This window comes from Seriola lalandi, unplaced genomic scaffold (genome assembly GCF_002814215.2).
Source record: "Seriola lalandi dorsalis isolate HSWRI2012SDOR001 ecotype SW California unplaced genomic scaffold, Sedor1 jcf7180002052504, whole genome shotgun sequence".
Taxonomy (NCBI): Eukaryota; Metazoa; Chordata; class Actinopteri; order Carangiformes; family Carangidae; genus Seriola; species Seriola lalandi.
Genome location: NW_019523057.1, coordinates 420,023 through 444,388, shown reverse-complemented (window position 1 = coordinate 444,388; position 24,366 = coordinate 420,023). Strand labels below are relative to the sequence as shown.

The following is a 24,366-nucleotide window of genomic DNA, read 5'->3' as shown; positions in this document are numbered from 1 at the left end:
CTGTCGCTTTCAATGTTTGTCAATTTCACCAGAGAAAGTGACTCTCAACTCCAGCCAAAAATGAGAAGCTGCTATCTGAACCTCCACAACACAGTGTCCCTCATTCCAGCCTGATGTAGTGGCATTTACGCATGTGTGTGTTATACGGACACGTGCTGGAGCTTGTTTTGAAAATGTATGTTTTAAAGGATCTTTTTATTTAATTTTTAATTGAAAAACATAGTGAATCTATGAAGATGTTTGCAAGCATCCTTCTATTCTTGTGTGAGACCTGCACGTGTGTGAACTGAATTCCAGGAGAGTGTGTGTGTGTGTCTGTGTGTGTGTTTGTGTGTGTCTGTGTGTGTCTGTGTGTCTGTGTGTGTGTGTGTGTGGGTGTGTGCGTGCGCCATCACACACTTGGGATGGCAGCAGGAGCTTGGTGTGGGTTTTTCTCTGGGGCAGCCGTGTTACCGGACAGCTAAACCTATATTTAACCTCAACTCTGTCAAGGCATTTCACTTTGGATTCTTACCACTTATCCTACACATCAGATACGAAATGACTTTGGATAGAGCAGCACAGTTACGTATGGACAAACATGGATGAGTGAGAACCATTTATCTCTTATTAAAGCAAAAAAATTTGATTATTGTCCAGTTCTTGCCTCATTTCAAGATCTTAACAATTTTCAGCTACAATTAATTTTAATGTTTTCATATTACCAGTTTACCATACAATACCATAAGTGAATTTTTAACCCTTGAGAGTAAATAGCATACCCCACAATTTACATGTACTGCTTCACATTTATATGTGTATTCATGATTGGTAGTGAATAATATTTCATCATGTTGGAGGGAGGAGGACAAATCACAGTCACAGATGCTTATGACTTTTCAGAAATCACAGCTACATACCAAGGTATCATCACGTTATTTTTGGCAACCTCATTAAAGTTATCCCTTGTTAACCTATTTGAACTTGTAAGAGAACAGTCCGTCAATAACCAGCGCACCTGTGTTGTGTGTATGGAGAGACCGTGACCTCTTGACCTGAGGCTGACCCATTACCTGCCCTCTGGCCTTGTGGGTAGTGGAGTTGATGGATGTTCTCACACTCGATGTGGCAGGCTGCTTATCTCCAGTGGAGGGAAAGGGAGGAGCAGGGAGGACAGCAGAATAGGTCATTTGAACTTACCTGTAATAAATACTGTCATTCTGAGATATTAGTATGTCTATACATTTTGATCCTAGCAAACAGGTCCAATGTGTACAGACTTATAAGACAAATCCAGATATAGAAATTGTGAAAGTTACCTAAAACCAGAAATCAAGTCTAGCTGTGACTCTTGTAGACCAAGCGCACTTCACACAGCTGTCAGGCAGTGAGCAGTTGATATTTACTATTAAAAATAACACTGAATTTCAGGAATATACACCATATGATACAAACTTGTAAATTAGAATAGACTTTAAGAGGGATCTTTGGGCAGGATGTTGACCTCCTGTAAACAAGTAACACCCTTCCAAAAGAGAAGGAGATTTCTGGTCTTGATAGGTGAACAATAGATGGTGAAGTTCCAGTTGCCTGTGAATGGACCTTGTCACGACTCCAGCGAACCTTTTGTCTTCTGAAAAGAACTTAGTGGTTTTTTTGGGAAAATTTATAAATGCCTAAAAGTCAGTAATTGGGTCTAACTGCATTTTGATCTGAAGACAAGTGAAGTTTTTTTGTAGGCAAATGTTAATCTGTGATGTTTCCAGGGACAAAGGTGGAAAAGTATTGTTGTGAGTGAAGTTTGAGAAGACAATGGCCGACTCCCTGTGGATGAGGGGATGACTTCCCCAGACAGAGGGCTAACTCAGCATGCAGGTGCTCCTCTCACTCCATTCAGACCTACACATATCCATGGTTACCATTGTCCCTTTCTCAAAGCCTTCCGCTTCGGCTTCCCCCTCCTCATGCACACACACACACACACACACACACACACACACACACACACACACACACACACACACACACACACATCTCCTGACTAGTAATAATCCCCATTCATGGTCAGTGGGCTGTGAGAGTCTGACCCCCGTGCATGCTGTGCTTAGGAAAAACCTGAACATTCACAGCCAACTAATACACATACATACAAATTTGTCCTGCATGTGTGTGTGTGTACATTGATGCATGACTGTCACCACCAGAAACATGCATGTACCTGCATGTAAAATGCCAATAATGTATGTTTGTCTGTGTGTCCCTGTAAAAACACCCCCTGTCGTGATGTTATGATGCCAATATGTGCGTAGGTCTGCATGACAGTAGCACCCCTGATGTTGTGACCTGGATGACCCACTGTGCCTATGTATTTATGGATGTAGGGCAACAACAGTGTTAAGTGCAATTTAGGCACAATCTTTTGGCTTGCCCAGTGTGTGTGCGTCTGTGTGCGTGCGCGCGTGCATGTATACAGTGGTTTGTCCATTATGTTCTGTGTGTGGGTGTGTGAGTGAGTGAGTGCAGTGGTTTGGTTTTGTAATCAGCTTGTGTGTTGGCTGACTCACAGGGCTGTGGAAATGATAACCATCGGTAATGGCTGTTTTAGCCTCTGGCTATCTGCTCAGGCTTTGGCAAGTTAGCACACACACACACACACACACACACACACACACACACACACACACGCTGTCTCTCCCTGTTCCCCCAAAAGTTGCAATAGATTTATGAGTAGACCTTTTTAAGTATTACATATACATATAGATTATTTACTCTGGTGTATGTATGTGTGTTTTGTGGTGCAGGTATTAGCCACCACCAGAGGGAGACATTTGCTTTTAGTACTAAAGTACTTCTTTCTCCCTTTTCAATTTTTTCTTTTTAAAAATTCAATTAAATATCTCAATTTCCATCTGGAGGCTGAACTTTTATTAGCTAAGGTACCATCAGTGTTATTATCCAGTCTTAAGTTTTGTCCTGCCCTATCCTCCGCTGGTCTCCAGCCTATTAATCTGAGTATATCATTAAGATCAGCCTACCTCACAGCCAAGCTGATTAAGTATCATACACACTCATACACACCCTCACCTGGCAGGTTAGTCAGAGGTTTTTGCCACTCATGACTACTCTCATCGTGCTAATCTGTGTCTATCTCCTGGTTATCTTCTGGTGTCTGCTGCGCTTCCGTCTGTTTGTGTTTGACTGTCAGGTATTACCTCTCTCTCCATCTGTGTCTCACTCTCTGCTCTTCTGCAACTTTAACTTCAATTAAATTTGTCAAAGCCTAAAAACTTATATTCACAGGATGTGTTTTGTTCACTTCAAAGCATCATTGTGCACATGTTTCCAACTGGATCTGTGCTTCAGAACACCAATCAGGGGAGAGTAAACACGAGGCAATAGTTTGATATTTGGCCCACATGCTGCTTTAGTTTGCGTCACCCAAGTTAACCAGCTGACACACACCACACCAAGTCTTCTTGAACTTCCACACATTTGAGCACTGGAGGTGATGTAGTTAATTATCCACAGCCTGGTGTCCATCTGTGTTGTGTGTGTTTGTGTGTGTGTGTGTGTGTGTGTGTGTATGTGTGTGTATGTATGTGTGTCTGACACAATCAGGGGCGAGGGGTCGGAGGCTGGATAATCTGGGTTTACAGATTAGAACAGCAGCGTTGAGGAGCAGAGGAAAGAGGGAGGAGGAGGATTTGAGAGGAAAGGCCATGTGGAAGCCACTGGACAATGTCGCTGCTCTGTCTCATATGGATGGAGGAGGAAGGAGGATGTTCTTAGATGCTGCAAACTTGTCTGAACACTATTTCAGAAGGTCTAATTTTTCTAACCTCATCTCTAATTTATCAAATAAGGTGCTTACCATCTTTGGACAGGAACTCACTTAAAATGACGGGATGGTTTTATTACTTTTTTTTTTTGGATCCTCTTTTGCACAATTTGTGGTGGATGCTTCTGGGTCATTGCAAAGGACAAAAGCATGCTGTAACCACAGGTATTTCCAATAAGGCACTGCCCTTTGTTTTTAAACCTTATTTTTGAATCCTTGGAGTATTTTTGAAATTTCTTGTGGTCATTCGTGGGGGTCAGAATTCCTGTTTTTGCAAGCTGCCAGGGTGTCCACCAGACAGCCAACTGACAGTCATGCAGGATATTTTTTGTACAAGATAATAGCCTTATGCTGCAATAGTTCTTTGGAATATTTGTTTTGGAATTGAATCTTGTAATCTAACACTGTGCACACCCTGCCTTTGTCAGGCAAATCAATGCAAGTCAATAGGATCCCCTGAGAGAGGGAGAGGAAGGACAAAAACAGAAGGAGGAGATTGAGGAGGAGAAGAGGGGGATTGGGTCCCCTGTGGGTTGCAAAAACCTCCAAACCTCTCTCCTGTCCTCCTAGAAAGAGAGGGGGAGGCCTATTGAGTGTTTGGGAGCAAGGGGGAGGCCTCCTACACACACACACACACACACATACACACACACACACACCCTTCACAGTCACCCCTCCATCCCAACACAAGTGGAAGGTCCAGAGAGAGAGAGAGACAGAGAGAGAGGGAGAGAGGGTCGTTCAAGAAAGAGGAGGAGTTGGGGGCTTGGGCCCTGAATAGAGCAGGGGAGGGTGGGTGGTGGAGGGGGGTTAAGATCTTAGCCTGCAATGATCACATACGTGCACTGCCTCTCCTCGGAGCCGGTGGTCAGCTGCTGGCACAGGGCCTGCTATGAGGACCCCCTCAGCGAGAAGCGAACTCTGTGCTCCTTCAAGCCCTCCAACAAGATGGGGAACAGCCTCCAGCCCGAGGCCTTCCCCAGCCCCAGGCCCACCAGGCCAGAGGGCTGCCTCCGCAAACGTCTGCTTTCGGTGTCAAAGGTCCACCAGAAGCAGGACTCTCTCTGGACACCCAAACCGCTGCTTGGACCCGATGCCAAAGGCTCACCTGGGAAAACACAAACCTACCAAGATGGCAAAGGTACAGACTACAGAGCAGAACATATTCACTGTCATTGGATTTGTTAGTTTGGAGATGTGGTGTCACCACAAACAAATTGTTAGTTTGTCTCTCAGATTTTAAGTTTTTAACTTTAGACCTTCATAGCACCTGTTTACTCCAGACTCTTGTCAAGATTTGACTGTAGCTCTGTTCTCTTTAATTAAAAGACAGTAGATGTTTTAGCTGACATTGTTACTATAAGGTTTTTGACTACAGCTTTAGAGATGGACTTCCCAGGTAGCGGTCTCTGTGAGCCTCTTAGTAAGACTTAGCAGACTTAACACGGCACCACATTGCTGTTTTGTTACAGTAATTGTGGTATTTTTCTTGGCTGGGAACACAGGGCCCTGCTTCTAAGTGCACTTAAGTCACCTGAACTGTTTGCGGGAGTTAATGATACGCTGTATCTCACAGTGCCAGAGAATCACGACACATGCGGTGGAAGCTTTTCTCAAGCCGGGCTTTGTCTCCTCTTATTAGGTGATTTCCATCCCCCTTGTAACTGAGTGATCTGTGCCGTCTGTCTGTCTGTCTGTGTGTGTGTGCGCGCACGTGCAATTGTCAGCCCCTGTGTGTGTGTGTGTGTGTGTGTGTGTGTGAGTGTGTGTGTGTGTGAGTCAGAATGTGTATTTTGCTGGGCGTCCAATGAACTATCAATGCAGATTGTGGCTTTGTGACCTCAGAGACCTTTGGCCTGGCAGAGGGTCCTCCAGGCAGCAACTAGATGATCCTCAGAAAACGTTTTTCATGAATACTGTCAATAATTCATGTTAGTTATTGTCAGTGAAATCTGCATCACCTTATGTTTGTGCAGAGATATTTAATTTCTAGTTCATTATATTCATATTTCATTAATTTCCTACTGTGCACGGGCATGCTTTTATCCACTCATATGATACTCATTGTGTCATCAGTATAGCCTTTTTGTGTATGCATGTTTGTGTATAAACGCGTGTCCGTGTGCATGTTTGCACCCAGACCGTGCTTCATCCTCTTTTGGGACAGTGGGGCATCGTATCTGAGGATGCTACCCTGGCTGGCCACCCTTGGGAACAAGATACAATAGCTAGCAGCTGGAGGTGATGGGCCAGGCCTGCAGGGAAGTGTAACAGAGCTGACAGTATGGGGGTGATGGAGCCGGCACCGCTGAGGTTACAGAGGTGACCCACTTTCACCTCTGCCACTACATAAAGGAGCCATCAGAGAGATAAGAGAGAGAGTGCTGAAGGATAAAAGAGTGGCTGAAAGAAATGCCTCTGACCTGTGTCTGCATTTCTCTTTTATACTGATCTGTCTACATATTAATGACTGCTTATACTGCCAGTCATCTATGAATAAAACGCAGAATGTTAAATAGAAAATAAAGCAATTAGAGAAGCAGGGCAATGCAGGGTCTTCCAAATAATACGACTTTTCTAACTTTTGTTTTCAGTTATTGTCCCATTTTGAGTCTTTGTCTATCCACCCACTTATCTACTAACTACTCCCTAATGTCTTTCTGCATGTATGCTTATCTAAAACCAAATCCCTTATTCCTGTGCGCTTAGCGTAACAATATGCTGCCAGACGAGCACGGCCTGCCTCACGCCTGCTTTGGCTAACATGCCGTGACAGCTCAAGATGTTGCCGCCATGAGTACAGTATTGTCTGGGCTCTGTAGGTTGAATCAACCTCCCAGTCACTCTGTATTCATGCACTGCTGAACAGACGACCCTCATACACACAAACACGCACAAATTGGAGTTTGGCTGATACATCCTTTGTGTATTTGTTCCCATCGTCCTGCATGCATGCTGCTTCTGTCTGTTCTTACTCTCTTGATTTGTTTTTACCCTCTTATCTTCCTGTTTTCCCCCTGAATCTACAATTCACAAAAAAAAAAAAACTTAATTTTCTCACAGTAGCATCACCTTTTCTTCCCTTGGCTTGTTGGAGGTGGAGCAGCTGTTCCACCGGATCCCCCATAATCCTTCAGTTGGAAGGCAGGTTCTGTTATCGACCAATCAGTGCCAACAGCTCCCGAGGGAAGAGCACCTGAGGGAGGCCAGGCTTGTAGAGTAACTAGATGAGGCCAAATGAAATGGATTGGCCGCATTTATGGGGGGGAAGCGCTGCTGAAAATCAGTTAGTTAAATATAATTGTGGCAGTGAGAATCATGAGGGAAAGCGGGTGAGGGCTAACGAACAGCCTCAGCTGCTTGTTAAGGTTTCCACTTCAGACAAATACAAGCATATTTCCTAAGGTAGGTTAAGCCACCCAGCATTCAAAATTTATGCGGTCGTGGCGCTGTAGGTGGGATGTTAGATGAAAGTGGCTGGAAAATTGCATATGCACATGTAGTATAAGAGGAAAAAAGAGCCTCCCTTTTTCTGTTTCTTACTCTCTTCATCAAAAACAGGATAGGAGACAAAAAAGAAACAATCTCAACAAGCTTTCTTCTCTCCTCTCTTTGACCAGGCTAGTTATTCTAAACAACTGCACCACTGCCCTAAACTCTTGTTTGAGGTTAAGGTGACAGACTGTGGATAAAACCCTATTTTCCTCACCCTGTGCAGAAAAACGTCCAGTCAGAGAAACACGTCTCTCCTCTGACTCAGGGGATTTAGGTGAGGTGAAACACCATTGAAAAAAAACAAAAAAACACAATGAGATTAGTTTGTTTGCCTTTCACGGCTTACACCTACAGTCATACACACTCTCAAACACACATGAGTTAAAAAAAAAAAAACAAGTGCACTTAGTCCTGAATGTGCATGAACCACCACCCCCAGTAGCTGGTCTGAGGTGGCAGAACAATGGGGTGGAGAGCATGACACACAGCTTAATGAGATGAAGAAAAGAAGAGGATTTTCACACACACACATACACACACACTCACTTTCGGGAATTGGGGGTCAGGGGTTGGTTAGGGTCATTCAACTGTAAAAAATGGGTTAAGGCTCTGTTTTCCTTCAAAGCAACTCTGTCTGACTCAATCTCTGTCTCCCTTTTTTTTCATTGATTAAGTCTTGAACCTGGTTTGTGTCTGTGTGAATGAGTCCATGTTTTTTTTTCTGTCTACACATTCTGAATATAAAAGCTGCTGCATTCTAGCCCACGTCTTTCTGGTTCACATCCCTGTGGACATTCATTTGGTTAGAAAATAAAGGAGGTGAAAGGTAACCAGCGGGTAATAGCTATCTCTGTATCTAACAGACGGAGACCTCTCAGCTTTTTTAAGGCCTAAAAGGTACTGGCTGGCTTGTGATTGGCTAACAGGTGCTCCTCCATTATGTGTCACCAGCGGCTAATGAAGCCATCACTGACAAATATAGGGAGGTAATCGAGTTGTGGGCTTTCTGTGTGTGTGCCTCTCAGAGTCCACGTGTTCATGAATCCATTTTTTAAATTGCTGCTTAGTTGTCATTGATGTATCGTTTTTGCTTCACGGATATTACTTTTTTTTTTCTTTCTTTTTTTTTTTTTTTACATTGGTTTGACTTTGTATTGCTGACTCTCTTTTCTTAGGGCTGCTGAATCAGTTCAATGTTTTGTCTCAGAAATCTCCCGCCAATTCGACCAGGTTTATTACCCTCACAGCAAATCTTCACATATAGAATATTAGGGATTGTTGCTCGAAAAATGACTGAAATGGTTAATGAAATTTGTTGCTGTTTAATTTTCTGTCAACAGATCAACACAACTCTAGCAGGAATAAGTTAGTCTTCAGTTGATTTCAGAGAAAGCAGCTTCAACTGCTTCTAAAAGTAAAACACATCTACACTATTTGTGCATTAGAGTAGTTTTTATTCTTCAACAATTCTCAGATTTCACATTAATTCACTTAAAGCTTTCAGTTTTAAAAATATCCAAAAAGCCAGGGATGTTGGGGACTCCTTTTCACCCCAGAGAATATCATATGTCAAATTAGAATCATAAAAACTGGCTTTCATTTAAATCCCAATTTTGTCATTCGAATCGGAACAGATGTCACACGGTGTTCACAGTGTGGAGCCAGCAAGTATTTGTATTTTCCAGGGAAGTGGTTTTGTCTTTCAGCATGTGTGTATCGTTTGCTTGACAAATTGTTTTAATAGATAATGTGGTCAGATTAATAGAGTGGGTCCGGGCGCAGCTGGCTTTTCATTTGGGAGGCTTGAAGCGATGAAGGAGGAGGAGAGAGGAGAGGAGTGAGTCAGGGAGAATAGTGTTTATTTCAGGAGGGATCAGGTGTAATAGAGCCACGCAGCCCCTTATGTGCACAATTGAGTTTTACTTAATGGTTAGATTATCACATCAGGACATAACAGCCAGATAATCACTAGAATCTACTGAGACATCAATCCTCTCATTGACTAAATGTGTCAGAGGAGAGAAACAGAGGGAGCTCTGAGACAGCAGAGCATTAGCTGGTTTAATAATGAAAATATCTCACTTACATTTATCAAAATAAAAAACAACCCAAATTTTACTTCTGTTTTCTTTCTAATACTTGTTTCTTTGTGGGGTTTTTTTTCGTACTTCACTCACTCAACGAGCCTCCATTCACTGTAGTATGTGCAGCGTGTCTCTGTTGACGGAGGGAGCCTCCTGGAGGTTAGCTTAGTGTACCGCACCATGTGGCACCTGGACTCTGGGGGAAGAAGATGAAGATGGCTCTTCATGGTTGTGACATATGCAGGTCTTTTTAGTTAGCATGTCTCCAAGATCTCCCGCTCCTATTTTGCGTTTCTCTGACCTGAGTCGGGTTTCACATTGTGTGTACATTGTGTTGCAGACACCTGATGAGAGGCACATGAGGAAAAGATCATAGCTGACGATACTGAGTAGAAATAAGAACAGCATCTCATGCTTCGCGTGTTTTGGGGGTATTTGTGTGTACAATTACAGAGGTGAAGGGTCGTTTTGGGGTTTAAGGCAATCAGACAAGTTGTCCAAACAAATTAATCAGTTGACTATAGTTATGATTGATGAATACTTAGATGTGTGTGTGTTCTTGATGTTCTCCATCAGATATGTGCATGCAGTCTCATCATTAGCTATATAGAGCTAATGTTTTAATGCACATTGACAAAAATGTGGCCATTTTTTTAATCCATCATATAGAATAAAAGGTCATTATATAGAAAAACAATTATACACTGAATGCAGGAGTTTGTTTTAACACTCTCACAATGCCAACAGATTGTGAAAACAAATGAGATTTGTTTTAGACTTAATCTGACCTGTGCTCGCTCCAGCAACAGCTTTTACCCTCTTCTTTACCCTCAATCAGTTCAACAGTGGTCTTGTTGTTACTAAGACAATCTAATTGAAAAATCTAATTGTGCCGTAGTGCAGGATAAGTGCGTTTAAGCGCTCCACGGCTGCTCCAGCCTCAGTCACAGCTCATTTCTTTAATGAGCGCTGCTATTAGAGGGAGCTTTTTTTTCCACCTCATGCTGCTTTGAGTCTGGTCCTCTGAGGTTTCTGGCCCTGTTTGCCTTACTGACCAGTCTGCTGCCTGTCTGCACACACAGTTGCATTCCTGACTTCTACTGTGTGGTTCACAAAAAGTGCACAGTCTCTTGTAACCCAAAGAAAACATAGAGAAAGAAAAGCTGCCTTTTGATTTATTTGGGTACTTGTGAGGTACAGTAAACTAGACTGATCACAGAAAGTGTGCGAAGATGATGAGCCCATTAATCCATCAGTCGATAGACAGAAAATTAACAATCAACTTTTTGATAACCAAGTAATTATTTATCGAGCCAAAATTAGTTGGTTTTTCAGGTTTTCATTTTCTTTTTTTGCTGCTTTTTACATTGAATATCTCGAGGACTGATTTTGAACTGTTGGTCAGGCCATTTTGTGAAATTGTACACACTAACAGCTGTCAAAAATAATTGACAAAAGAGTCACGTTGATTGTGAAAATAGTTGTCATTTAAAAGAAATATTCACATCTAAGTTCTTAAATTAGTTGTGTCCAAGAATGGCCCATAAGCCTCCACCGCTCTGCACTGTGTCCTTTACTCGCACTGATGCCAGGCAGTCCAGAAAACCAAAGCAAAACAAATTTACATGACTGAACAAATAAATGAACTGAAATGACCAGAACAGAGAAACCTTGCTGCTCTGGTCACAACGCTTGGCTCTACCGTCTAACTTGACTCATCTTTTATCACTCCGGCTCTCTTTATCAGGCACAAACCCTCCACCATGTACCCCAGCCCAAGTGTCCTTCCTCCTGCCTTCCCTTCAGCCACAGGCCCCTTTATGTCCCAATCAGCTGGAGCTTCCATTAAGCCTCAGAAAGCAAAGCCGAGCCTCTGAAAAGCTTGTGTCCCCCCATAGAGACTGATTATAAAAGGAGAGAGAGAAGGGTTTGGGGGGGGGGAGAAAGTGATTTTAAGAGCCTCTTTAAATCTGTCTCATTAATGAGTTGTCCTCACCATGGCAACGTCTCTTTTTGACTCCACATGCATAGACAGATTAGGGTTAAAGACAAAAAAAGAAGGAAAAATGTAGAGGAAAGGAAGCCACTGCCATTTCCTTTGCTTGTAAAACCACAGGGGAGCCTGCCCTGATGACAATTTCACTCTAATTTTGTTTGTTTATAGAAGAAACTAAATTCTTAGGCTGTTGTTAACCTTTTCAAAGAGCTATGCAGGATGACATTGAAAACCCAATTACATTTGTTTCAGTTGTTGCTCATTTTCACCACAAGGTGGCAGTATAGTACAGACAAGCAGAGTGAATGAAGGTGCCGCGTCTCCAGTCCCCAGTGTCAAAGTTGATCATCTGTGAATCATTAATATTAACCAATGTAGAAATGAGACTACAACACACACAAATGCTTTAATATTTGGGACTAAATTAACATAATAATGGGATTATGGTAATTACAAATGGAATTAGGATTGAATTAATTGCCATCGGACACTGCACACCCATTTATCTGGACCAAAAAGAGACACACGATATGTCACAAGGAATTTAATTTGGAATAATGGCGGTCCTAAATTTTGGGAGTATTCGATCAGGGATCTGATTTTGTTTCCCCGGGGGCCCATTAAGAGAGCGCACTCACTGCAGCCAAGAGAGGTCTGCTCTCTATTAATGCCGCCCTCCTTCCATCCATTATTGCTTAGATGGGACAGAAGGGGGAGGGATGGAGAGCTGGACAGAGAGAGGGAGAGGCAGATGAAGCGGTGGTCGGGGGAACGAGGAGGAAGGGGGAGGGGGTTTAAGTGGATTTGGGGGTCCTGCTTCTTTCTCAGACGAGGCCTCAACATTGGATTATCAATAAAGGAACCCAGGTTTAATACATGCATGTGTGCACACATGCATGTATAAGCTCAGCACAGTCTGTTTAATAAGTCAGATGGCACCGCCAGTCACAGTGTCTCTGTGTGTGCACATATGTGTGTGTTTTACAGATGATACTGGTCTACGTCATCCTGTGAGCACTAAGCCTGTCCTGAGACATGTTTAACCCTCTCCGTCTTTACCCTGGGATTACACATACACATACACACACACACACACACACTTTATAATGCTGCATGTGGCTGGGCTTAAGTATTTCATATGATAATTATACAACGTGGAAAAATTATACACTTAAAAAACATAGTTTTGGTTGTGTTGTTTAGCAGGGAACTGAGTCCCTTCAAAGTCAGGAGGTGATGTTAGCTCTTCTTTTATAGTGTAGTATCAATAGTTAGTCAGAAGACTTGTGCTGCTTTCATGCCATGAAATTCTAATATGATGCTGGGCTGTGCAAGAAAATGTTATGCAATCTTATCATAATCCCTCTTAGTTTTTTTCTGTCACAAATAAAAAGTCACCCAAAAGTAAAAAGAAGAACTTAAGACTGTGGAGCTTTTCCAGTCTCACTGTTTGAAACCAGTGGTGGTGTTAAGCGAGCTGAAAAAAATGATAAAATATGAGATTGAAGTGTCTTTGCTGAGTTGTACCATGACAAAATAAAACAATAAGGAGTGGTTTGATGCCAAATTACCTCATGGTGCTTAACTTCTATGACAGTCACAGAGATGAAAAAGAGAAAATGGCAAATTGTAGATGCCGTTAGACTTTGCACAACCGAGTTTTACCTGGACAGCAGCATGCAGAAAGACCCTGGGGCAGCTGTTAGTTTAAGATTATTTCTAGCGATGCCATATGCCATTAAAATCCCACAACCTATTGATGTGGTGGTCAGAATATTAATTTAAAAAGTTGTTGTGGATCTAGTGCACTTTAACCGATAGTTGAAGTCTCAGTTCCCATGCTCTCTAACAAACCAACGAACAGAGAGAAGATGTAAATTGGATCAATGCGATGGGCCTGATGAACAGACCCAGATGCAGTGATGCGTTGTAATTGTATTGGTTAATAACAGTAATCAATACCAGCCACCAGAACTCGCATCCGACTTCAACTCTAACCTCCTGTTTGAGCTACAACTCGAGGCTGATCGTCTCGATCACTTCCTATATTTGTTGCCATTAGGCAGTTGGTTGTATTTCTGATTGTTGATTGGTTGCTTTGGTGTTACAACACCCCCCACCCTCCTCCAAATGACCTACTGTTGCTGCTGATGAGACGTGAGGTGCAATGTGGGAAATGGGTCAAACGCTACAGTGTCAATTTTGCTTCAGTGGTGGAGAGATTGTAAATAACCAAACTTGCACACATTGTAGCTGATATGGCTTTAGCCCAGTTCCCACTGGCATCCCTGAGTCGGCCCGATACACACACACACACACACACACACACACACACACACATTCGGCTTTCTTCCCTGGGATGCAGGCTAGCCCCAGGTGGCTTGTTGCTTTGTGCCCTTGAGCTACTGGAGGCACTTAACCTAAATTAGCTCAGTCTGTCTCTGTGCTTCTGTGTTCAAATCAGACAAGGCCCTCTCGTCAGCAGCATGAGCGGAGCACCAGGGTCATGGTAAAACCAGAAGAAACACACTGTTGTATACCTTGCTCACTCTCATGTGTGCATCTTTATAAAATAAGGGCCATTCATTACCTCTACCTTCTGTCTTTTCACCTGTGCAGATGTTTCAAGGTGTGTGTTCTGCTGGTGATTTGGAGTAAAACTAACACTGCTGTCATCTCTGTAAATCACTTTTAATTGGAGTGACAGCTGAATGTGTTCAGTGTAAAATTTGCAGAGAAATATTGATGCTAATGAATTGATATAGCTAAAGGAAATGAAGTAATATTCCAGCTGCTGCCTATTGATTTCTTTCAACATCCCAGCTTGGACATTATTCACATCACACTTTTAATTAAGCCAGTTGTGAGGTGTTTTGTGTGAGGCTCTAAACTCTGTTGTTGCAAAAACACACACACACATGTACACAGTGGACACAGTGGACCACTACATGCGCAGCACTCCACAGTGTGTCATATGTGTATATTTGTGTCAGATTTATGGCATTTTGTGTGTGGAGTTAATTAAAAAAAATTGGATTAATGATTGTGTGATGTTATGAAGTAGGAAGGAGGAAACACACACACACACACACACACACACACACACACACAAATTGGCCCTCGGGAGAGAAGAACAGACAGCCTTGGTGTTGAAATTTAGGTCAGGAAACCAGTGTGGCAGCCAACATAATGTGAGTGCAGGCATCCCTACATGGATGTGTGCACGTGCGTGTACATAATAACTTGTGTGTGTAGTTACATGCATGTATGCATATAGACTATAGGCACGTGTTTTATCTCTTAACCTATATGTGCAAGAGCATGTGTTTGTGTCAAAAGCAGAATCAAAAACAATAAGATAAAGAGTATAGAGATATGATACAGGCCTTTTACTTTATGGTCTGGATTAATATATGTGACAGAGTCTGTTGTCAGTAGATTGTAGAAGCAACTGCAGGCACACATCCATACATGCACAAAACCTTTTACACCCACAAGTAGGCAGAATGATGTCAGCCTGCTATAAGCCATTATAATACTAGGGACCAGTGGGACAGTGGGACATCTTATGCATGCACATGCACAAATTGGACCCACACACACACAGACACAATTAAGCCTTGTGGTTATTGATGTGGTGGGTCCTCGGAGGGTCCACTGGAGAGTGAGAAGGGCTAGGAGTCAATATGAGTGGAGACAGTGTGGCTGGATGGTAATGGCTCCTGATGTCGTCTGATGGCTGCCAGGGGTCTATCTTTATGTTACACTACCAGTGGCTGTATGGAGGTTTCCACTGGGAAATTATTTTTTGATAGCATGTCTGACGTGTTACAGGGATAGCTTAACTGAATGAGTGAATGGTAAGAAAACTGCTGAACTAATGGAAATGGCTGTTGTTATTTTTGTCATGCTTAAGCCAAGGTCAACACTGAATGACAATTCTGTTCAGCTGTGGCACAGCACAAACATGGAGTGTCACATATGAGGACACAGAATTTTAGACCAGGCTTAATCAAACAAATAAAGAGAGTTTTAAAAAATCACCCTCATGGCTCCATGAATATCTGTACTACATTTCATAGCAGTCCATCCAATATCTGTTGAGATCTTCCAGTCTGGACTGAAGTGGTGGACTTACCAACAAACCAGCTGAATGACATCGCCACAACAAAATATGTTGTCTACTTGATTCAATGTACTTGCTCTGAATGTTGTCCTGCCAACCTAAAAACTTTCCATTTTCCAACGGGCCCAGTTTCAATTTCAGCTTATTGTCTTGTCAACTTCATAGGGGTTGACAAGCCACTGTGGTTTGATTGCATTAGATTTAAAGCTCCGTTGCCAAGGAGGAAACGGACGGTTAGCTACAAATCCATCCTGACTGGGGCATAAAACGCCTCAAGTTAGCAACAAAACTGCCACCCTCTCTGAAGGCACCCAAGGTTCAGGCATACAAATCAGCTTGCTCGTAAAAAAATAACAGCGTTTAACTCCCTGCTCAACAGGCGTGTACATCTGAAGAGTGACCTGCCTTTTATTGTACTGAAGCTTACATTGGGCTATAAAAGTTTCCGTGTTGAAAGAATGTAAAGGAGTTATTAAATGGTTTCAAGCCTCCCTGTCAGTTTACGCTCTTCCAGCTGTTATTGCCATTAGTTGGTATCTTAGCCGGTTCTTTTTTTTCACTTCCCTGCTGAGGCACAATGACATGCACAACAATGTTTTTCAGTACAGACCAGACTCTAATGCAGTCTTGTCTGTCCACATGCTCAAACAGAAGTTCATAGAAAAACCTCTATCTGTGTTCACTGTCTTTCTTTCTCTTTTGTCCTGGCTTGAATTTCAAAGGGGGTCAATAGGGAGCGCCTGGGTCAGACGCCAGGAGAGAGTAAATTAGGCATGACTGCCAAGCCCGCTGAGCCTTTGTGTATTTGGTTTTGATATTTGTGTGTCTGTTACCTTCGTATAAATATCTGTTTTTATTGATTATCTGTGGATGTTTTACATTCAAACTCAATCTATCCCTCCTCTTCTCGCTTCATCTGCTGATCTACTGACTTTTTTTCCTCCCAGCTGTTTTTATCTCTTCTCTCTCTCTCGCTCTCTCTCTCTCATTTCTTTTGTCCCTCTAAACGCTGCCTTTTCTATCCTGCCTCGCATCGCTACCCAGCAAAATGGCTCTGCCTCTACCACATCAAAGAATCTTTCAATTTTGTGGATTCAAACTTTGCTTCCCATCTCTTTCTTCTTGCCCTTTTTTTGAAAGCCTTTGTGCAAAGTTTCACTTTTGATACCATCTCCATTTTTCCTTCTCGTTCCTCAGCCCACATTAATATTTTGCCGCCCCTTTTCAAAGACATTTCTCTGACCTACACACATGCACACACATCAAGCTGTGCGGAAACAGCTACATGGTGTTTGAACAGAAAACACAAATGTACGTGTGTCACCACATCAAGGACCTGGTTCTGTTAGTGATGGTGTGTGCATGCTCAGGGCGTAGTTTGCAGGGTGTCACCCAGACTTGCTGGGTTTTCTCATGGATCACAAAGGAGGGGCAGCCTATAGAGGGAGGCCCCTCTGCTTTTCATTGAGAATAATAACCCAGCCTACACACAGACACATACAAAATTCAGCGTTTTTCATAGCGAACTTGAACTCTTATAAAATCTCCCAGCCTAATGCTGTAAGGGCCTGGTGAAATTTTTTTGCTCGCTGTGAACCACTCCAGCAGCTTGAAGTACATTTGTCCCAGAAGACACCCACTTTAGTCTGACCTCCTTTAACCCCCGCCGTATTCTGCATGTAATCATGCAAATACACAGTTGATGGACTGACTGAAAACCACAAAAAAACAAAAGCCTTGTGGCCATTGACTTATTCATGGTGAACAGAGAGGGGTTTGCTGTCTGCATTGACCACAGTTGGCCAAACTGAGTCAAAGAAAATAAATGAGAGTGTTGATGGGTGAGCTGTGTGTGTGTGTGTGTGTGTGTGTGTGTGTGTGTGTGTGTGTGTGTGTGTGTGTGTGTGTGTGTGTGGTGGCCAATCATTTCATCTTTAGAGTGAGTATGTGCACACTGTGATTAAGTGAGAGCAGTTGTGGGATTTTGTGTGTGTGTGTGTGTGTGTGTGTGTGTGAAGGAATCCCAGCTGCTTCAATGGAGTAGGTCAGACGGAAAGACCGGGGGGGGGGGGGACTACTGGAGTTACCCAGTAACCTCTGCCTGCTGTACAGACGACAGAAGCAACAGAAGAAAGAAAAACAGAAAGAGAGATAGAGAGAGAGACAGGAGGCCTGAGAGGAAGACGGCATCAATTTGGTGTCATAAAAAGGTCATACAGCAAGTGTGGGAATTTATTGAGCTTAATGTGTGTGTATATGATGTGCGGGAACTTTAGCCTATGCTTAAATCATTAGCACCAGAAAAACAGTTATCACTGCTTGTTTACTCAGCCGAGCCTCTCAGTCACCATGGCTTCAGTGTGTGTGTGTGTGTGTTAGAGGGGGAGTTGGTGTTTATTCAGGAGGGAGTTTGAAGTTTAACTTTGCTTTTAACTACCCATTTATGAGAGTTGTAGAGAGTTGTCTCCTTCTTCTGACCCATCTTTTGGGTTTATCAACATCATCATCAATATAACTACTATAATATACCACGGGTGCTTTTTCCATTTAATAACTCTGCAATGATTTTACAGTCATATTTAAAATTAAACAACTCAAGGACACCAACTAATTTCTTGTTACGACTGATGGCTGTTGATGCCAAATAATAAATGTGTATTTGTGTGGAAAATATAAACACTTAAATAGGAATAACTGTATAGTCTCTAAAGAAAATCCTGCATTTGAATATGGTGTACGATCATTAACCCCCCCCCAGCCTTCATGATAACATACCATCTCCTCTCTCTACCCCACTCTTCACTCATAGATTATTCATGCCTTGCTCTACAGCTCAGGGAGACGACCAAAGCGGTTGGATTCCCATTGACCCCTGATGCTATGCTTTCATTCACAGAGATGTAGGGATGAAAGAAAGGGGGGAGCCAGTATGTTGCTCTACATGCTTTAAATTATAGATTTTCATTCACAGAATAGCGGAGAAGGGGGACATGAAAGAGAAATCTGTTGTAACGTCTTTATTTATTCATTTTCTGGATCTTTGGTACATTTCCTGTGCAGACCATCCAAGTCCAAACTAGTTAGTTTTCATTATTAGTATAATGATAGTATTTATCATTTTATTCATTTGAAGAGCTGCTTCCTTTCCCCTTTTCACATTATTGTTGGCTTGTTAGACTAAATCTCACAACATCTTTGGATTATGGAGTAAAATTCACACCTTATTGCTAAAAGAACAATTATTGCTTATTGTTCACTTATCCCAAATTCATGGATTCATACCCGTCACCTGGGAGCCCTGTTTAAATCCTGTTTAAATCCTTTCACATGTTCAGTTCTGTAACAACCCTGCTACTTTGTGCGTTCCACGGTGCTGCACGCACACATATGCAAAGTGTTTGTGTGCGCTCATATGTAAAACAAATACCTGGCCCCATTTTCCGCTCCTCACGTTTTCCTGCTTATCTCCACCTTGCAGGTTTTAAACTTACCGAGGCGAAGGTGTGCAAGGTCAGGGTCTGAACAACAGAACACATGAGAAGAAAGACAGGGGTAAGAGGGGGGAGTAAAATCAATACAGTCTAGATTACATTAGCAGTTTATGTCTAAAAGAAAGAGAGGGGAGGAAGAGGAATAGAAAATTGGGGATGGAAGGAGGAGGAGGAGGAAAGAGGGGGCGAGAGATTTGACATTAGCGGATCAGGTGGAGTTGAGGGGTTTTAGAGGGTCAGCTTAGCTCTCTCTTCTTAAGTCCAATTAAGAAAATAAAAGCTGAGACCTGTCAGATGAAGGAGGAGGTGTGTGTATGTGTATATATGTGTGTGTGTGTGTGTGTGTGTGTGTGTGTGTGTGTGTGTGTGTGTGTGTGTGTATATGTATGTGTGTGTCTTTCTGTCTGTCTGTAGATGCCAGATTCAAGCACTTTGGGAATTTGAACGGATATCTGCCAGCCTATAGCGCTGAACCCAACTGCGAGGCATCTGTGTTTTGGGGATTGATGGACTGATAGAACTGAAGATGGAGGGAATAAGCAGTCTGGTATATATATAAAAAAAAAAAAAAAAAGATAAAAACTATGGTGTATGTGAGAGGGAGATTGTGTAGCTGCCTCTGCCTGCCAGGTTGATAGGGAGAGCCAAATGAGAAGTAATGACAGGAAGAAGAGCAGGGTGCCCTCATCAGTCTCTCGTCTTTATTATCACTCTGCCACCTTGAGTCTTAATTACAACGTTCAATCCAAAAAAAGACTTGTTAATTATTCACATCGCCCCAATTCCTCCCTTTCCCTTTTCTTTCTGTCACCGCTGTCTCTCGTGAACACACTGCTGGTTGTTTTACAAGAAGAGATAATTGCATGTCTTGCCATAGGGCCTAATACTAATGAACATGTGTTAAGATTTTGTGTTTGAATGCAAATGATTTCCTTATCGTGTCATCAGTTTCAGCACAGATTAAAAAACCACACATTCACAGCCAGCTGCAGTTGTCTCACATAATTGCTTCTGGTTTCATCTTACAAGAATGAAATGAATAGTATTTTCACATAGTCGATGCCATGAATTTACTATGCATGTTTTCTGAGATGTAACAGTAAGGATTATGTCTAAGTTGTAAAACAGAGGAGGAAAAGAAATATTGCCTCATTGTAGGTAATCTCCATTTAGCTGCTCTAAATAAGCTCTTCCTCTGAGGTCCAAGCTTCATCCACTGAGTCTGTTATGCTTCCTTCATATGCTGCTTAAAGTATGAACAGATGAAAAATTGATGTTGTTTGGGTGGGGGTATACTGGGGGCTTCCATTCTTCAATGAATGAGCGGAAGGGTGTATGGCTGTACGTCTGAATGGATAGATCGCCCTAATCCTAGAGGTGGCCTAGATATGAAGCCCTCCTTCAGCGGATTGAGTTGTTTGCCCTGTGTGTGTGTGTGTGTGTGTGTGTGTGTGTGTGTGTGTGTGTGTGTGTGTGTGTGTGTGTTGACACTGTCCACTGACAATGAACAATAGGCTCTTTAATGAGTGATGCTGCTTGCGCTCGTGTCTGCATTAATTATCTTAATACCGCTCGCGTGCCAAACTGTACGATATAAGCCAAACACAAGCTACTGACAGAATATGCAAGCATGGAAAAAGAAAGAAGAATATCTTAACATCCAAGGACCTGAACACAGTTAATATTTGGCTTATTAGTTTGATAAATCCCTTCAATGATAATCATCACATTATGATGATTCATTGTCTAATTGTTTTGGCACTAGTTTGCCTGACACTGCTCAGCTTTAATATGAAATGTTGGGGTTTCTATAATTACTGTAGGATCACTATGTAGTTATTATGGTTACACGTCGCCCTCTAAACCATAAATTTTAGTGAGAGACATGCTTGAAAATCATTTAAGATTGACTTTTAATAGGGTGCACTAAAGAAGAAAGAAACCCTATAAAACACTTCATAGCTCCTGCCATTTGGATCTCTGGTTTAAACATTTCAGCGACCACTCTTGATGACCTTGACATCAGGTGTAAGTAGTACTGATGTGTATGAACTTGTCTGCGTAAAAGCTAATGACACATTCCCCACATTCAAAGCTTCATCACTCAAGAACATAAGTGGCCAACTAATACTGAAAACAGGCTCTTAACAGCATACAGTAGACTGCAAAAGCAATGAATGTTACCAACCAGTATACACACAGACAAATCCAAACAGCACTTCAGTGACGGGTCTGAAAGATTCAGATGAGCAAGGTCTAATAGGGAGGAAGGGAGGGAGGAGGGGGAATCCTTTTTGCTCACAAATTCAAGGATCATTTGCACTCCCATTCAAGCTCTTGTTGCAGCCCCCTCCCATCCTCCCTCTCGCCCCTCTACCATTTGGGCTGAAAAGAAATACGTTCGCAAAAGGAGGGGCTGTCCTACTCTTACGTGTGTGTGTGTGTGTGTGTGTGTGTGTGTGTGTGTGTGTGTGTGTGTGTGTGTGTGTGTGTGTGTGCTTGTGTGTGTGTGCTTGTGTGTGCTTGTGTGTTTGATAGATTGTGAGTGGATTGGACAATGGGAGGATTGTATGTGATCTATATTCATGTGGCACAGATTCAGTGGCCATGTGCACACGCAGCAGGCTGGGAGTGATCAGACAGAGGGTTGATAGAAAACGTCCAGAAAAAAGAAAAAAAAAAAAAAAGATTTATATATAGATCAAAAGCATAATCCATTTTTGTTCTGGTTGTAGAAGGTGTCTGAAAACTTGGACTGAATTCTTGCAGTCCTCTTCTGTAACGGTGTTTTACAAACCATAAAATGGTGAAAATGAGATCAAACTAGATAAATGTCAGTGCATTAGTGTGATGTGTAATAATGTTTCCTGTTTGCATTACACTTTGCATGCAGGTGGAAGCTGCATCCTCCTGAGAATACCTTGTGAAAAGCTCAACATGTTTTTTCTTTCTTTCCAAGGATGTACAAGGTTCTCCTGCAGAGGTAGCTGATAGTTTAATTATATGCATAATTCCCCAGATGACTGCCGTGGCAGCGGAAGAGGCAGAGCACTGATTACTTTTCCAAGAGTTGAGCAGGGTAGAGAGTAAGGAAAAGACAGCAAGAGAGAGAATCAACACTCACGGCAAACCAGTGAGAGTGTGCCTGTTCGTTCGCAGGGTTTAACTTTCAGCTATCTTTTGAGTCCCGCAGAGCGAAGAGAAAGACAGCGTAGAGAGAGAAAGACAGCGAGAGAGAACGACTGATGATGAGAAATAAAGGGAGAGGCAGCCAGGACTCCTTGGTAACCAAAGCACAGAGGAACAGAGGGGCCGGTCCTACACCCCTCCTGCTGTGTGTGTGTGTGTGTCTCTGAGGACTGGACTGCCAGAGGGAGGAGTGGTGGTGGTGGTGGGGGGAGTGGTGGACCGTGTGTGTGTGTGTTTAGAGAGACAGACAGGAGTAGAGGCTCATTGTCAGCGTAGAAGACGCTCACACACACACACTCAGCCGTGAAGTGAGAATGTAAGCGGAGGAGAGCCGACGCCAGCCCTCCGTCATCCCGTCTTCTTCCCTGGATTTGTCCAGTTTCAGTTTTTTTGTGCCTCATTAGGGCACTTCTTTTTCAAGTGAGAGACACATACACTCAACGGGAATAATGGTTTTTATCGGGACCTCGTTAAAATCTGTGATTAAATACTTCAAAAGGAAGGGTAAGATTTTTTTTACTTCTGCTCAGTGCTGATCAGTAATTTGTGTTTTGAGTAGTTTGAACTTAGTTTCCACATTGAAAGTAAAACAAGGGAACAGCAGTTAGTTTAAATGAACACTGAAAAAAATTCCAAGTCTTGTTTTGCATCATTTCTGACAGGAATATTATTGGGGATTGAGTGCCTGAATTTCCCAACAGCTTTCCATTGGTTTCAACTGTTTTACATAACCATTTTCATTGCTTCATTTAGGCTTTTCTGTATCAGAAGTGAATCTATAGCAGCCTTAATGAGTTTTAAATTACTTTATTTCAACTAATGGTTTCTGTGGGCGTACTACCTCCTGCGCTTCCTCTGCTGAGCCCAGACACAACTCTCTGTTGCACCCTGTTACCAGGTAACCACTGGGCCAAGACTTCTCATAGCCGACAACTATTAGCACTAAATGACCCGACAGCATTTGTAAAGGTGGCAGCTGGAGGCGCTTAAAATCACAACTTGTTTATTTAGCTATGAATGTTTCAGCTAACTTGAGCTTGGTAATAAAGGAAGCTACACTATGTCTTTGTACCATGAAGATTATGGTTAGGAGGATTTGTTAATACTCCAATGCTATTATTTTATCAGTGGCTGTGTATTAAGCAAGTGAGTATGTTTGACAAAGACCTGGTTGATGCAGGGAAAGCTACTTGTGCAGAATATAATCTCAGGTGTATATATAGCCTGTGCATGTGTGTGTTGAAGTCAAGGCTGAGGTTATATTGTTAATCATCAGCTCAGCGTTTTTGTACTTCTTATCTTGTATCCATCTTGCACACGCCTGCACTTTGCTCCTTAGCTGAGCACCTGGGTATTCCACTGCAATCCAGAGCTTTTATTTTGCAGGAGGATGTAGACGCCTAGCTCAGCATTGCTCACTTTCAGTGGGTGATCTGGAGGTTCTCTGTGGTTCATTTGTTCCATGTCACCAATGTGGATCAAAGCTTTTTTGCTAAAGTTAAAAAAAATAGTCTTTCAAGGGTATGAGGACTTTCTTGACATTTTACCAGTTAAAACATGTCAGTTAGAAAACAGTTCAGTCAGATTTTAGAGCCTGTAAAGAGGCAGATTTCCTCAAAGTAACTCTTAATTATGATGATCTTATACTTACAACCCTTTTGTGGAGCATAATTTTCAGGGCCACAATTGAACAATTTTTCCTTTGTATAGGATAAATCTATGATATATATTTAAAAAGCTAACCTGAACCAAGGTCATGCTGACCCTTATGAAACACAGAAAGTTGTATCATGCGGTAATGCTCAATACTGATTGGTGGGCGATCGGGGACCCACTTCAGGATTAACGTAGATACTGTCGATACAATTCGATACCACTGTTATTAATCATGACAGCTAATACCTCTGGCGTGCGTGTGTGTGCAGACACTTTTTCCCAGGGATTACTGCAGGTAGCGTCCTGCACTTTAAGCTCTGATGCACCTTGTGGGTAGTTTGTCTTTCAGAGTTTTCAGCAGCCTGTTTGCCCTCAGTCTGTGTTTGTTAATGGGCGTAGGGAGAGAGGGGATGTGAAAATGGACAGAGGGATTAGTGAACTTCTGAAAGACTTTCGCGCCACAGTCCAGTGTGTGTGTGTGTGTGTGTGTGTGTGTGTGTGTGTGTGTGTGT

The 24,366-nt window shown here is 42.5% G+C and overlaps 1 protein-coding gene across 10 annotated transcripts in view; it reads left to right on the top strand.

Annotated features, from left to right (window-relative positions):
- The window catches only part of nhsl1b (NHS-like 1b), a 104,285-nt gene that overhangs the window by 56,098 nt on the left and 23,821 nt on the right, over positions 1 to 24,366 (top strand). Inside the window, exon 1 of one of the 10 annotated variants that reach the window (XM_087172380.1) lies at positions 4,631 to 4,958. The exons of 7 other annotated variants lie outside the window; for them this stretch is intronic. In XM_087172380.1, coding sequence (XP_087028506.1) covers positions 4,646 to 4,958 — 313 coding nt within the window. In that variant the 5' untranslated portion in view covers positions 4,631 to 4,645. Of the gene's footprint in view, positions 1 to 4,630; positions 4,959 to 22,451; positions 22,703 to 24,366 lie in introns of those variants that run through there. 2 more of the 10 variants (XM_023400457.2, XM_023400458.2) reach the window with 2 other exon arrangements.